The sequence below is a fragment of the Nicotiana attenuata genome, unplaced genomic scaffold, assembly GCF_001879085.1.
Source record: "Nicotiana attenuata strain UT unplaced genomic scaffold, NIATTr2, whole genome shotgun sequence".
Lineage (NCBI taxonomy): Eukaryota > Viridiplantae > Streptophyta > Magnoliopsida > Solanales > Solanaceae > Nicotiana > Nicotiana attenuata.
In genome coordinates, this window is record NW_017673345.1 from 115,871 (window position 1) to 131,227 (window position 15,357).

Here is a 15,357-nt window from a genome sequence, read left to right on the forward strand (position 1 = left end):
ATAAAGTCCTAATTGATCCAAGATTGAATGAGCTCGATTAGTGGAGTAGTACACTACGGGCAAGCTTATGGTGCATCTTTTGTGGCATATGAATGTTATTTCTGAGAGTGAGTGAATTCTTTCTATCTTGAGTTCCTAAGTGTTCTTCAATTTTATTGTGTGGAACTACTCTCTTTTGTTGTGTGAGGGCACTTGATTCATGAAGGAAAGGTAATGTCAGTGACCTCTATGTTAGAGTAAGTAGGTGAGTTGTGAATAATGCGTGGCACTTGTGAGTCAAATCTTGAGGTGAAGATGTTACGCTTTTGTGCTTAGTCTATTTTAAATACTCTTGGTGTGCTGCGTTAGGAGAATTGTTTAAAAAGGTCGTGTCTATAAAAAAAGTGTAGTTTGATTGCTCGAGGACGAGCAATGGTTTAAGTGTGGGGTGTTGATGATAGGCTATAATTGCATATTTTAGTCGCTTATTACACTCGAATTTACTGCACTTTAATTGAGTTTGCGCTTTAATCGCTAGTGTTTTGCACTAATTGTGTGTTTTATGCCTTGTAGGTGTGATTCCGAGCTATATAGATGTTATGGAATGAATTTAAGTGATTTGAAGCTTTGAAGTATGAGTAAAAGCTCAAGGAATTAAGCCCGGATCGTGTTCGGGGGTCAAATTTGATAATTAAGTACGAACGAAGACTTAAGGAGGCATATTGCGCACTGTCTAGTAAAATAGACATAACTTTTTGCTCAGAACTCCATTTCGGCTACACAATATATGGTTGGAAAGCTAATTCAAAGGGCTACAACTTTCATATTTTACGTTTTTCCAAATTCCAAACGGAACAGGGTGAAAAACGAGGTCGAAACCGCGACCGCGGAACTGACCGCGACAGAAATCAGAGAGCTTGTCTGGACGCGGTCCTACCGCGTTTTGACCGCGGCCGCGCGCCCCTCCAGGCGTCAAAAAGAAGTCCTATTTCGCCCGGGACAAGTTTATTTCGGCCCTACACTATTCCAACTTGTATAAAAGGGGTCCTAAACCTATTTTGAAGAGGGGGGGGGGGGGGTAGACATATTTTGGACACAAATTAGACCTAAGGAGGCGGAGAGACACTACTTTAGGGTTAGACAACACCCTTGGAGGCAAGAACACATTGGGAGCAAGGCGGAGAATTCTTCTACGAGTTTTTTCCTTCCTCTTCCTATTTTTTTCATTGTTGGTTATGACTTTTAGTATTGTAGTTTTACATACTATTATGAATAGCTAATTTGTTACCTAGAGTTTTGATAGAACCTTTTGTAGGATAAATTCTTGTTATGTTTTTATATAATTGAGCCATAGTTTTTCTCTATTTGTTCAACTACGTTTATATTCTGGTTGATTGAAGAGCACTCAATTAGCTGTACCTATTTAGTATGCATAACTCGGGAGAGAGTGCATATTTAGGTAATTGTTGAACAACACCACTCCCAGAGTATATGAGGAATCAAGAACCGAGGGTTTAAAGGCGGGATTAGGGATAACAAAGCCTTGGGTGCGATCTGAAGTGAGCTGTATTAAAAGCCAGCTAGCGTAGCTCGGGAGAGTGCGTCTAGTAAATTGTCGTAATTACTCGGGAGAGATTTACGGTAATATGGGTGCTCATGATCGGTAGAGAATACTTAGGCGAAATTATAGAAGACATAGCGGGAAGGATTTCGACAATTGGGGAAATCATAACTCTAGACCTCCTTAATCTTTTCTCTAACCCTCAGTATCGTTAGTTGTTAATTTACTATTTTAATTAGTTAAAAACAAGAATCTTAATATCTATAAGTTAGGAATTGTTCAAGCTTGTCTTCTTGGTGATAGTGAACAGCTGTAGCTAAACCTTAGTTCTCTGTGGGATTCGACTCCGGACTTGTAAACCGGATTATATTTGCAACGACCGCATTGTCCTTTTTATAAGGCATAGTTGGGCGTGATCACCAATCCTATCCCAAGTGGCGACTCTAAAATCAAATAAAATAATCCCATTTCGAATAATGTCACTTCAAATGGAAAAACTCCCTTATACATTATCCTTCGGGGTAAGTGTGTAAAAAAGGAGGTGTGACATTTCTTGCATTAGCATTTTCATTAGTCTTAACAAAACAGATTTGATCTTGCAATTGACATTTGAGGCAGAACCGCAGAATGAACTGTACACTAGCAATGAACTATTTATCTGCATATTTATGCCCATCTTGGGTTATTTTACACTTAACAAAATTAAACAATTCAACTTTCCAGCCAATACGTGTTACCAAGGGCCAACAAAAGGATAGATAAAAACTCGGCTTATGGTGTATCAACTTATTTTGAGAAGTACTTCTTCTCAAAGTTGCTTTATTCAAAAATACTTTTGGTGGGAAGCAATTTATGTTTGGCTAATTAATTTGAAAAGTATTTTTGAGCAGCAACTAATGTTTGGCCAACCTTTAAAAAAGTATTTCTAAGAGGGTGTTTGGCTAAGCTTATAAGCTGGTCAAACTGGCTTATAAGCACTTTTTGGCTTATCTACACGTTTGGTAAAATTAAAAGTGCTTATAACCCAAAAATAAGCCAAAAGCCATAAGTTGGTCTCCTCCAACTTATCAAATTTCAACTTATAATTTCTATCCCTAAAATACTTCTTTTTAAAACAAAACTCTTTGTATACCCAATTTTTTAGCTGCTTATTATTAATTTCAGCACTTTTATCCGAACATGTAACTGCTTATTTTTTAAATCAGCTTCAGCACTTAAAAGTGCTTTTCAGCATATATGCTTATCAGCTACTCTAAATCAGCTAAGCCAAACGGGCTCTAAATGTATTTTTTCTCAAAAAGTGCTTTTCAAAAAAGTACTTCTGGAGATAAGCTACGTTTTTTTGCTTCTCCAAAACTGTTTCTGCTTCTACTCAAAAACACTTATTTTTCTTCTAAAAGCTTGGCCACACACTTCAACTTTGAAGAAAAAAACCTTCAAAAAAATGGGCCTTTTTCTTTAAGCGCTTTTGGTCTTGAAAAAGCTTGGCCAAACAAGCTATTAGTATTTACATGAACATGCATCTCCTCAGTGAGGATAGTTTTACACCATCACCCATATAAGTATAACATTTCCATTGCGCTCACCTACTACAACAATTCTGTCCTTCCTAGAGGCTCCTATCCTGAAAAGGGAAAACAAATATTTCAAGACTACAACCCATCATCAGATTCTCTCACCATTGATCATTTACTAAGAATTAAATGGTTACATCGTATTGACTTGGCTGCATAACACACAGTAAGATTTCTCAAGTCGACGTAAATTCTGTCCATCTACACCTTGTTCTGGAAGCTCACTCTGCAGAACCACAAACGTCTACATTTAGAGGAAGTGATAAGGGAACTCATAGCTACAACAATGGTCGATAAAAACAATATGATATCTAAATGGAAGAATTCAAAAGTAGAGAGATCACCTAGGCACTAATTTACCGTTTCCTCCACATGTTGAGGATTCCAGCTGCAAGAGACTTCAGATTCCTCCACATAGATGAATTGCTTTCAGCTTGTGTATCAGCCTTGTGCTCATTGGATAATTCCCTATATGAAGCTAGTTCACATCAGATAAGGTCTAAACATAGACTCATCATATCTAAAACGATTCTATATGAAAACCAATAAACTAAAGCAGGATTGGACACCGCTGATTGATACCTTCTCTGCTGATCTGTCAAATGCAAGCATATAAGCATAATTATGAGCTGATTTAAGATGCCCTAAGCTAAGAATATTCAATTCCGAGTTTAACTGCATCAACAGTATATCAATTTTAGCCCAAAATTTGATGCTTGAAATAATCAACTTTTTCATTATTTGCTTGACTGGTTCTGCACCTTGAACTACTTCAATTGTGATCTGTAAGTCTGTCACACATTAAAATGATACTTCGAAAGGAATGATGACACGTCCAATTTGGTGCAAGTCTTAATCCAATTATTACTATTATTATTGTTATTACAATTATCATTGCTAAATTAAGAGGCTTCTTTTGGTGGTGGTGGTTGGGGGGGTTGTTTTGGGGGGGGGGGGGGGTGAGGCTGGGACAAGACATAGCATACTTCAACAAATATTGAGTGACACAGATTACCTTGTAGGCTTTTCCAATTCAGGTGAGTGTTTTTGCTCATCCGTCAGCTTCAGGCCATCAAATTTGAAAGTTTCCATAGTGGAGACTTTCTGTTTTATGCTAGTCTCAGGTTCCTCAAAATGTGAAAAGGTTTCTAGCTCTGGTTCAAGAACTTGTGTAGCAGCATCTTTATTATCCTGCATTAGAAACTTATTTATTTTACCACATGCAACATATAAGAGGAAACTTGGGAATTCATGAACTTCGAAAGGAAATAGATAGTAATATAGCGTGCCATGTCTTTTTTTCTTTAAAAACCTGATTTTGTGGAGCTCTCAGAAGAGGATTCAAAGCCTACTTGAAAAATCAGCATAGTGGTGGATAATGATAAAGCCATTGTACGTCTTACAATCACTATAAATTCTAATTCAAGAACTCTCAACAGGGACAAAAATGTGATCAAATTTCAATATCTCAGACGAACTCAAAGAGCATTGAGTTCTACTGCATACTTACACTTCCAGAAATTCTTGACATCTCCTGCCCAAAAGACTTCTCTGCTGCAATTGGAGTTTGTGGCTTTGCCCCTGCCTCATGGTTGCTATTAGTATCCCCACGTATAGTTAATGGTTGAGCTTCTTGAGATATGCCTACATCAACTGCTTGTCGATCACTTAGGATTTCTTTGAGTTCAGGTGAGGGCTTCCTGTTCTGAGTGAATTCTTTTTCCAATAAAATCCCATTTGTTAACTGACCATCTTCACATTCTCCATGTTTGAAAGCTGTTGCACTGCTTAAAGTCTCTTCAACTTTGGTCAGTAATTTGTCCTTCCTAGTTGCAGCTTCTCCTGTGGAAGCTTCTTTAACCACAGTGACTTTATGTTCTACTGCCATTCTAGAATTGTACTGCAGTTCTTGGACAAGCTTCTTGATAGTGTAATACGAGCCACCAACTTCTTTCATTGCCCCCTTAGTAGGTGGAAATTTTCCACCATTCATGGCTCTATATCTGCAAAATGGATAATAGATGATTAGCTGACCTTAAACTTCAGAACTCCACTGTAAATCCTGCAGACCAAATTAAGGACCTGCTTCAATGTGAACATATTAGCTATAAGCATTAATTATTTGCACTTGATGCTATGTAAAAGTGGTAAAGGAACAAATATAGACCTATACAGTAGTCTGATTGACATAAAAACTATTCCAAAAGAATAGACGGTCAGGACTATAGGCAATTTTATTCCACTTGAGTACAGAGAAGATACAAAATCTCTATACATCAGCTGTAACATCCTTATAGACAACCAGCATTACTCGCAAATAAATTCTAACTCAGTTCAGACACAGGTTCGATGACTTCCAATCCTAAGGATCCCGTAATCTAGAGACAACAATACCTTTCAGGAAATCCTAAAATCCAGGAGCTCTGTCATGATTGACACATAAAAAATGGCCAGTATTCAGTAACATTAACAAAGAAGATAATATATCCAGTATCCCCTTCATCATTCCGCACTACCACTAGAGATTTTCTCCTACTTATGAGTAAATAGAAGAAAATTAAACCGAAGACCACCCTAAGAGATCAATAAACCTAGAAAATATATGCTTCATTTTCCATGAAAATAAGAGTAACATATTCTTGTTGATGTAGCAGATCTCCAAAAATCAAAACTGAGCACAAAAAATTTCAATTATACTTCTGTAAATCTGCCCCTAGGATTACCAATTCACTTGGCCATACCCTTATTTGCTGCTTTCAGAGATTAGCCAAATAACCAATTTAAGAATGCTATCTTTTTTGCTTATCATCAATTCCATCAGTATGACAATAAGTTAATTGGTTCCTTATACAGAATACTCAAAAGTCATGAGCAATGAGAAGATACAATAATAAGGATAGTTGTTACAACTAGCTCAAGCTTCAAAGAAAAAAGAGAGGTTCCTACTTGGTTAAGCAAATCCAAAACATTAAAGGGGCCCGTCTGCAGATAGGTAAACCAGCATCTTATCAACTCAGCACAAATACCTAATAGGTCATGCCATCAGAAAGCTAAGGACACTTGACATTAAAACACTATCAAACTATTTAGTTACAACAACTTGAATATAATTTTTCCTCAATATTATCAAAACATGAAGTTCACGTGAAAGAGCTAGCTGTAGTTTTTAGGACGTTTTAGGCCCAAGAACATGAAAGATCTTGACCATGAGCTCCCAGCTTCTGACCAATGGAAAGAAAGTGAGAAGGGATCTCACTAGTGTAGATCAATCAAGAGAAAAAGAGCATCATACAACCATTAGAACTCCACCAGGTCATTGATACAGTACAAAAAGAGGTCATATAACAGGTTTTTGCAGCCAAATTTAGAAACAGGACTCGAAAGACGCAAGGGAAAATCCTTCGGATGAAGCATCCAAGGGGAGAGATACAATTGAGAACAATGATTTCCAAGAAAACATGTGTTGATTATCTTGGTGCCATATCTGGATACATGATACTTTACACAAGTTATTTACTTGAGGAGGGAGGAAAGGGAAATATCCCAACAAGAAGTAAAATACTCTCCACCATATTCAAGAACCCTACCGGAACCTCACCCTTTTTCCTCCAAATTAGTCTACCAAATGCTTCAATCACCAAACTGAATAAAATGGAGGAAACTTTATCTGTAAAAGATGATGATGAAGATCATGTCTTGACTTCCCTTAATAATGAGTAAAAACTAAGACGTAATTATCCAATATCCAATTTTATATAGCCTCCATTAATTTGCATATATGAAACTTTGTTAAAATCCTCCTTCACACTCTAACGACTTTTCAATGAAATTCAGAGCATTCTTTATGCCTATTTGCTTAGCTGTATTGCATCAGTCGTTCCCAATTTGTCAACGTCAAGTATAAGGGTTGCATTTGAAAATACCTCCAGCAAAATTTGTCACACAGGTCAAAAAATATATAGCACCAAACTTCATAATTTTGGGGACTTGGGTGCCTAATTTTCCATTTGTTTAGTCAAGTCAATGCAACTATAGAGTTGCTCTTCCGGTGATTATAGGTCACGGTTCTTGGCGTGGAAACATGATGTTTTGCAGAAATTTTAACAGGAAGGCTGCATGCAGTATATGTCCACTCCCTCACTACCCGGGCACTAGCCAGTGGCGGATGTAGAGCACAAGCATTAGGTTCATCTGAACCTAGTGGTTTCCACACGAAGTACAGATACATATGTGAAAAATCAGCAGAATTTTAACAAATATTAGATTCTAAACCCATCAAAAGTGTAATGGCTTCAGTTGTAAAGTTGAACCCATCAAATTAAAATCCTGGATCTGCCTTGGGGCCACTAGCTGAGAAGCACCAAGTCCTTGTACATAGGATCCAACAATTATGGCATCAAGTACACACACACACAAAAAAAAGAAGGAAAAAGGATATATTACTTGTTAACAAAAGCTTCCACCATTGCTTTTCTTTCATCCTTTGATACCCTTTTGCGTTGCCTTTTGACTGCCGCTGAATCAGACGGAACAGCGGACGCAGCAAACGACTTCCCACGAACTGAGTTTGAAGCACCATCAACAACTACAACGGATTATACATGCATTCGTTATTTCCTAGGATTACTATTTGCTCAAAATGTTGATGATCCCAAGATACTATTTCACAGCCAGATTAACCAAAAATAAATAAATACTTGTGATAGAAATTCAAGAGAGGAAGAAAAAAAAAATACCTCGTTTGGAGAGATTTACAGAGAGTCGCCGAACAATCTGCATCTCTAAGTGTATGGAATCAACCCAACAGTATACACATAATAATATATTTGAAGTGAAAGCTTTGAAAGTGAAGGAGTAGGCGAAGGAGGGTTTAAGATTCCAAAATTAATCTTTTTCACTTTGGGGACTGAGGTTTAAGACAAGCTCTAGTCAATATAATAGGGCCTTTTTATTTTTTTTTATTTTTTTTATTAAGCAATAAAGGGGGCTCTTTTTTACTTGAATTTTTTTGGAAAGAGGGCTCCTTTTACTTGGTTTTTATTTTTCTCTCCCTCTCTTTTGCTTATTTTCCAGCAGTACAACGATTTTCCATATTGAGGGGTTTCGTTTATTTTTTTTCTAAATAACTTTTTTCCTAATCCACCAAAATCACTACAGTGTTGGTCTTTGGTAATGATTTTTTCTTTTCTTATTGGGTAGTACCAGGATTAACATACAAAGGAAAAAATAATAAAAATAAAATTTAAAAAAGACCAATATGGTTAAATAAGCTGGTTAGGTTAATGGTTTCAAGATTATGCCTATTCTTACTTTTTTCCTTCCAGATTTATTGTATCTTAGAAGTTCAATTAATTTAGTGGATATCACATTCATATAAGTAAAACAAAATTCAATCATTTTATCCAGCTAGGGAAATCTCCAAGATCTATCGTATTATGAATCAAATATTGCTCATGATAGTACAATTTTTTTTTGTTAAACTGTCAAATTTTTTATTTAACTAAGTACAAGTATTTACAACTGCTAGCTCAATTGGACTCTAGAGCTAGACCCTATCTAATAACTATATAACCAACCAGATCAAGCATTTTCCTGCCACACTTACAATCAACTCAAACTAGCTAGGGAAATTATTTAGCCTTTCTAATTTTTTTTTTCCATTTGAATTCACTCTACCCTCTGATATGCAAATCCAATACAATGTCTTTAATCCTCTGAGCGCAGGCAATCATCTTTCCTTGAAATCTCCTTTGGTTTCTCTCTGCCCAGGTGTGGTAGACCACTGCTGCACATAGAAACACTAGCATATCACCTCTAACTTTGTTGGCAGCCCTCCTTGTTATCCATACAATCTCCTCATCCCAGCTTCCAATCTGGTGTCTTTCTCCTATCCACTGCAGTAATGTAGCCCAGATAGTTCTGGGGTAATCACATGCAAACATCTGATGTTCCATTGTCTCCTCCATATTCTTTTCACATAATACACAGTCGTTTGTTACTGATATTCCCCATTTCCTTAGTCGATCAACTGTGGCTAATCTTCGATGTAATGCTAACTAAAGTATGAATTGGTATTTTGGTAATGCTTTGGATCCTATTGTTAATCTTTTCCAAGGACTCTTCTGGTACTGAGGCCTTGTCGCAATATAGAGCTTCTTGATGCTAAATTTTTCTTGCTTATAGTAGCTGTTCAAATCAGCAACTGGGCTCTTTTGGATGAACCAGTCCCTAACATAAAAAATCTTCCTAATAAGCCAACAAGCTTGCTTAGGAGTGCCCATAGTCATGACATTCTGATCTTTAATGTAGAAGTTATGGATCCATTGGATCCACAGGGTGTCCTTCTTTGCATTTATAGCCCACAACATCTTGCCCTAGGCAGCCTTATTCCAGAAGTGAATATCAAGAACATTAAGTCCACCTGCTGACAATGGCATCCCAAGCTATTAAGGCCCTCCTAGATGGTTCACTGCTTCCTGTCCACAGAAAGGTTCTGCAAGCTGTAAGTATTAGTTTGATGATCTTCTTTGGCAATAGAAACATCTGCGCCCCATATTTCTGCATTTCAAATACCACACTCTTAAGTAGCTGAAGCCTTCCACTGTATGAGAGTAATTTAGCAGTCCAACAGTTGAGTCTGGCAGTGATCTTCTCAATCAATGGCATACATTGTTGTATAGTTAGTTTCTTTGAAGACAAGGGTACTCCAAGATATTTAAATGGTAGCTCCCCTAGTGTGAATTGCATTTATTCTAACATCATTTCTTTGAACTCCCTAAAAACACCAGCAATGTATAGAGCACTCTTCTCCATATTGGCCTTGAGACCTGATACCTCAGAGAAATGATTAAACCTTTCTAGTAGCAGGCTTATAGAAATATTGTCTGCTCTACAACATAAAATCAAATCATCAGCAAAACATATATGGGTTATGTTATTTCTGGAGCATCTTGGATGGTAGTTAAAGTCTAGATTGTACTTCAAACTCTTGAAAGACCTATTTAGGTACTCCATCACCAATACAAACAGGTAAGGAGACATGGTCTCCTTATCTTAGCCCTTTCTTTGCTTGGAATTAGCAGTTAAGCCTTCATTCAGTAGCAAGGAGTAGCTGACAGTGGTCACACACTCCATTATCAACTGAACAAACTTCACAGGCATTCCAAACTCTAGGAGTATCGTCTTTAAGAAAGGCCATTCGACTGAGTCATAAGCTTTTCTTATGTCTACTTTAATGCAGCATCTTGGTGAGACCCCTTTCTGAGTATATCCCTTGACCAGTTTATGTGCAATGATGACATTATCCAGTATGTTTCTCCCTTTAATGAAGGCTGATTGAGAAGGTCCCACAATGAAATCCAATACCGTCTACAATTTTGTTGTAATGATCTTTGAGATGAGCTTGTACAAAGTGGAACAACAAGCTATAGGTCGTTATTCTTTGACAGATGTGGGGCTAGCAACCTTAGGCACCAATGTTACTGTTGTACAGTTGACACTTTTCAGTAGTTTTCCATTAGTGAAAAACTCCTGTACTGCTCGTTTAACCTCTCCTCCAATAACATACTAGTATGCCTTGAAAAACTCAGCTGGAAATCCATCTATCCCTGCAGCCTTATCATTTGGCAAGTCTTTAAGGGCCTGGTCAATGTCCTCCTCTGTTACTTGTGCATTGAGTAGTTGTTGTTGCTCCTTGGTAAGACAATGCCCATTCCTGGTTGTATCAATATCAATGCAAGGAAGTTCATTAGCTGAAGTGCCTAAGAGTGTTTGAAAGAAACCTCTAAATTCTTGTTCTATCAATACTAGATCTGTCACTCTAAGCCCTTGGTCATTACATATAGATGCAATTCTGTTCCTAGATTGTCTGGCCTTCAAGTGAGCATGAAAGAATTTAGTGTTCTGATCACCTGCTTTTATCCACATTGCTCTGGATCTCTGTCTAAGTACTCATTCATTTACCCCTTCCTATCTTTCAATTTGCATAAGCAACTCTTTTTCCTTGGCTATTAATTGGGTGTTGAATGGATCTTCATCAAGTTTTCCTTGGGTATTCTGCAGCTGCACCCTGAGATTGCCAATCTTCTTCTTCAGTGAAAATATATCCTTGTTCATTTGTTGTGTCTTGTCTTTTAGCCTCTGCAATTTTAGCCAAAGTGAGTACATGGTACTATGTACTTGTTGATTCCACGCCTTATGGACAACCCGTTTAAACTCCTTATGAGTTACCAGCACATTATATAGTCTAGAAGGCTTTGGCAAGTGAGTTTTAGCTACATCTATGTTGATAATAATAGGGAATGGTCAGACACTTTAGGCATTTCAAAAAAAAACCTCTAGGCTACTGTAATCTGTAAGCCAAGAAGCATACCCAGACTCGCAATCAATATTGCTATATATTCTAATCCCTGCATCCCTTTTATTACACCATGACCATTGACAACCTTTCCTATTTAACTGCCCCAATCCAATATCCTTTATGCATTCTTGAAAGTCCACAAGTTCAGCTTGATGCGCAGGTTGCCCATTGATCCGATCATGGATAGACAACACATTGTTGAAGTCCCCCATGACTAACCAAGCATCATGCATGGTACTATGAATTTGTCTGAGTTGTTCCCATAGATCCTTTCTTTCATTTATCTTGTTCTTCCCATATACAAATGTTATGTAACATGAGAATTATGATCCTTTATCCTTCACTTGACATTGTATCAGTTGAATAGTTACCAGAAGTATGTGGACCTGCACCATGTTTTCCTTCCAAAAGAGCCAGATTCTCCCAATATTACTTATAGCTTCATCTGAATATAGTTTCCATTCCTTACAGAACTTTCCTCTAACTTTGCTAACACTCCTAGGCTTTATCTTTGTCTCAAGGCAGCCTAGTAAAGTGATCTTATGTTTCAGCAGAAAGGCCTTGAGTTCTTTCTACTTAAAGGGCTTGTTCAACCCTCTTATATTCCAGGAGCTTATTATCATGGTGGATTTTCCTCGTTGAGGCCAATCCCTTTAGTCACCTTTTCACTACTGCTATCTTCATGTATTCTCAATGGACTATATTTGTTTTCCTCAACATATTCTCTAAATCAGCATCAGTTAGAGCTCATTTCTGTTGTGTTTGCCCTTGAGCTTTCATCTTTTGCTTCCCTCTAGTTTGAATTTCTTGTTGTTTCTGTAATTGTTCCAGATTCTGATTTTCCTGCTTTTGTTTGTTCAGTAACAGGTTTTACTCTCCACTGGGCAGCAAGTTGTTTTCTATGCTGTTGCTTAACTGCTTTCACCTGCCTCTACTATTTATCATTTTTCTCAATGTTGTCTTTGTGTTCATTGGTTTGCTTCTGTTGCATCACTGATGGAGCCTTCTCACAATTTTCAGCATGTTGTCCTATTTGAAAACACCCTTCACAAAAAGAAGGTTTCCATTCATAATCAAGGGCTTGTTCTCTATATTTGCATCTGCTTCCTTGATGAGAATTGTATCTGGTAACTCTTGAGATATATCCATTTCAATAAACATACGTGCATAGGAAATCCTATCCCCATCTGTTGTAAGTTTATCTAAACGTATAGGTTTTCCTAAATAGTTGGCTAAACATCCCAAATTCTCCTTTGTCCAGAATTGAATTGGTAATCCTGGGAATATGACCCAAATTGGCATAGTTCGAGTCACTTCTTTACACATATAGAAATTGGGCACCCATTGCTTCAATATAATGGGTCTATTATGATATGTATATGGACCTTGCTGTATAATTTTGTTCTTATCTTCCTCAGAGCTAAATCTGAATATAAAGTACCCATCATCATGTAGGAATACCTGTGGTGTAGTGATGAAATTCCACACACCATACACAAACTTTAGCATTTCCTTGAAGGAGGGAGTTCCACCCAGTACATACCCAATTAGCGCTGCTTTCCATTTCTGGGTTTGCTCTTCTACCTCAGCCTAATTTAGTCGGACAATTTTCACTCCTTACTTCAATATTGGTGGACAATATTCCAATTGCATCCCCTATTGCTGAGATCTATTTCCTTTGACCACATCAGCTAGAGTCGACTCTGGTCGACTAGGGTTTGCTCGTTGCACTGAGAAAGTCAGCTTCCTTGTTGTTGTGTTGACATCTACCTTTACTGGTTTAGGCTTCTCCACTTCGATACATTTCGAAGCTTGCATGACGGTTGGTGCACTTCCCATTCAAGTCATCCAGTGAACTAGTTGCATTTGACCTATCATTTGTGGTATCCCTGATCCGCTATTACCATTCTACCTCCTTCATCCGTCTCCGGTATTGTAAGCGGTGCAATTATCTGTGATTTTCGTCGAGCCATCGTTGGTGTGCGTACGTTAGCTATCCCTGCTGAACGTGCGCCTTCAGAGCTCGATTTTTAAGAGCGGCTAATACAATATCATTTTTCCTATATTAGTACAAAATCTTGGTATAAATAAAATTAAGAATATTACAGTTTACAAGACTGAGAAGCTAAAATCTTCACTTAGTTGATCTTTTCCCTTGATCAAGATGTCATGATTCAAAATATTGTGTTTTGGGTGCATAGTTCCATATTTATCATTAGCAAACGCATCTATAGATAGGCGGATAATTCACTACTTTATTCCCTTTCGTATACATATGTAGGTATATGGTTCGAATTAGAACACTCCTAGCTCAATCATGGTGCTAATGTGGAACAACGAAGAAACACCAGTGGACCAAATCGGAGGGACAGATCAGGAGATCCACGCCATGGTTAAAGTAAGCAACTCTGCTAACTCTTGGCTTTGCTCAATCATTTAAGCTAGCAACCTTCTTGAGGACAGACTTGTACTATGGAGTAACCTCAAAACAATAGCAGACGTGGCTAGTTGTAGGGAATTTCAATGAAGTTACTCGTGCCTCAGAAAAATTTGGAGGGCTGCCTGTTAGCAACAATAAGATCACCCACTTCCTCAATTGTTTAGACTACTGTAGGTTATTAGACCTAGGGTTTAAGGGACCTAAATTTACCTGGACTAACAAATAAAAATATTGTAAATCCATAATAAGGGAAAGGGTAGACAGATGCTTAGCAAACGATGAATGGATTAACTTATTTCAAGAAGCCAATGTTAAGCATCTCATTAGGACACACTCCGACCACTGTCCGATTAAGTTAGATTTTCAGAAAAATATTGTAACCAATAATAGTTTATTTAGAATAGAGTCCACGTGGATGTCACACCCTTCTTTCATACCATTAGTGCATGCCACTTGGTCTAACCAAATGGACATTACCAGCGCTATAGATAATTTTACCAACAAGGTCAAGGAATGGAATACTAACGCCTTTGGTGATATTTTTCGTCAAAAACAAGATTATTGCTAGAATAGAGGAAATTCATAAGTCCACAAATTACATTACTAGCCAATTCCTCATTAATCTAGAATCTGAGCTGGTTAGGGACTATAATAACATCCTTAAACTTGAAGACACACTACTACAAAAAAGACCTTTAGCGGCAATAAAAAACGGCTTTAGCGGAAATAACAATAGCCGCTAACTCTTTTACCAGCCATTAGGGTTTTGCCGCTGATGTTGGGGTCGGCAAAGCCTTTAGCGGCTTTTCTCGCAAAAGCTGGTAAAGGGTATGGTTTATTGCCGCTAAAAATTATTATCTTTAATGGCAATTGTTTGCGGCAATTATAATGGCTACTAAATCCGATCCAAAACGGCCAACTATACCTCTTTAGCATCTATTTTTATAGCCGCTAAATTCAAACTAATTGCCGCTAAAGGTTCGCATCTCTAACGGCAATTGTTTGCGGCAATTATAGTGGCTACTAAATCTAATCCAAACGGCTAATTATACTTCTTTACCATCCATTTTTATAGCCGCTAACTTTAAAATAATTGCCGCTAAAGGTTCGCATCTCTAACGGTAATTATTCTATTGCAATTAAAAAGACAATACTATCCCTTCTTAAAATATCTTAGTTTGCCCTTTAGAGTCCATTTTAATAGCTTAACTAAATTGCTAATAATTATCAATAGCTTTAAAAGTTATAAGCGATAATAGCAATAATTTGGCCACAATTAATAATATATAGTTACTACATTTGTATAGAATATGACCCAAATAATAAAATATATTAATATTAATTAAAAAAAACATAATATATCTCATAAAATCTTAATAAACAAAAGAAAGTAGTAATTAAAAATATTAATATCACAGTAACTTAAAACATAAAAATATACTGT

The 15,357-nt window shown here is 37.2% G+C and overlaps 2 protein-coding genes across 4 annotated transcripts; both read right to left on the reverse strand.

The window, feature by feature from the left end:
- Window positions 1-2,975: 2,975 nt before the first annotated feature.
- On the reverse strand, window positions 2,976-8,039 carry LOC109216102. 3 transcript variants are annotated; one of them, XR_002066450.1, is made up of 7 exons: window positions 7,851-8,039; window positions 7,558-7,699; window positions 4,625-5,117; window positions 4,130-4,305; window positions 3,475-3,582; window positions 3,252-3,340; window positions 2,976-3,164 (listed from the first exon to the last, which is right to left on the reverse strand). XR_002066450.1 is itself a non-coding variant. In XM_019380231.1 (6 exons), exons 1-6 carry the CDS (start codon window positions 7,891-7,893, stop codon window positions 3,316-3,318), a joined length of 987 nt encoding a protein of 328 aa, XP_019235776.1. In that variant the 5' UTR covers window positions 7,894-8,039; the 3' UTR covers window positions 2,976-3,315. The 3 variants fall into 3 exon arrangements, 2 of the variants coding, with proteins under 2 accessions (XP_019235776.1, XP_019235778.1); XM_019380231.1 differs by having other exon boundaries at window positions 2,976-3,340; XM_019380233.1 differs by having other exon boundaries at window positions 2,976-3,340; window positions 3,459-3,582.
- A 4,463-nt stretch (window positions 8,040-12,502) lies between these two features.
- On the reverse strand, window positions 12,503-13,312 carry LOC109216098. The gene is made up of 2 exons (XM_019380227.1): window positions 13,157-13,312; window positions 12,503-13,063 (listed from the first exon to the last, which is right to left on the reverse strand). The coding sequence occupies exons 1-2, from the start codon at window positions 13,310-13,312 to the stop codon at window positions 12,503-12,505; spliced, it is 717 nt and encodes a 238-aa protein (XP_019235772.1).
- Between the last annotated feature and the right edge of the window lie 2,045 nt (window positions 13,313-15,357).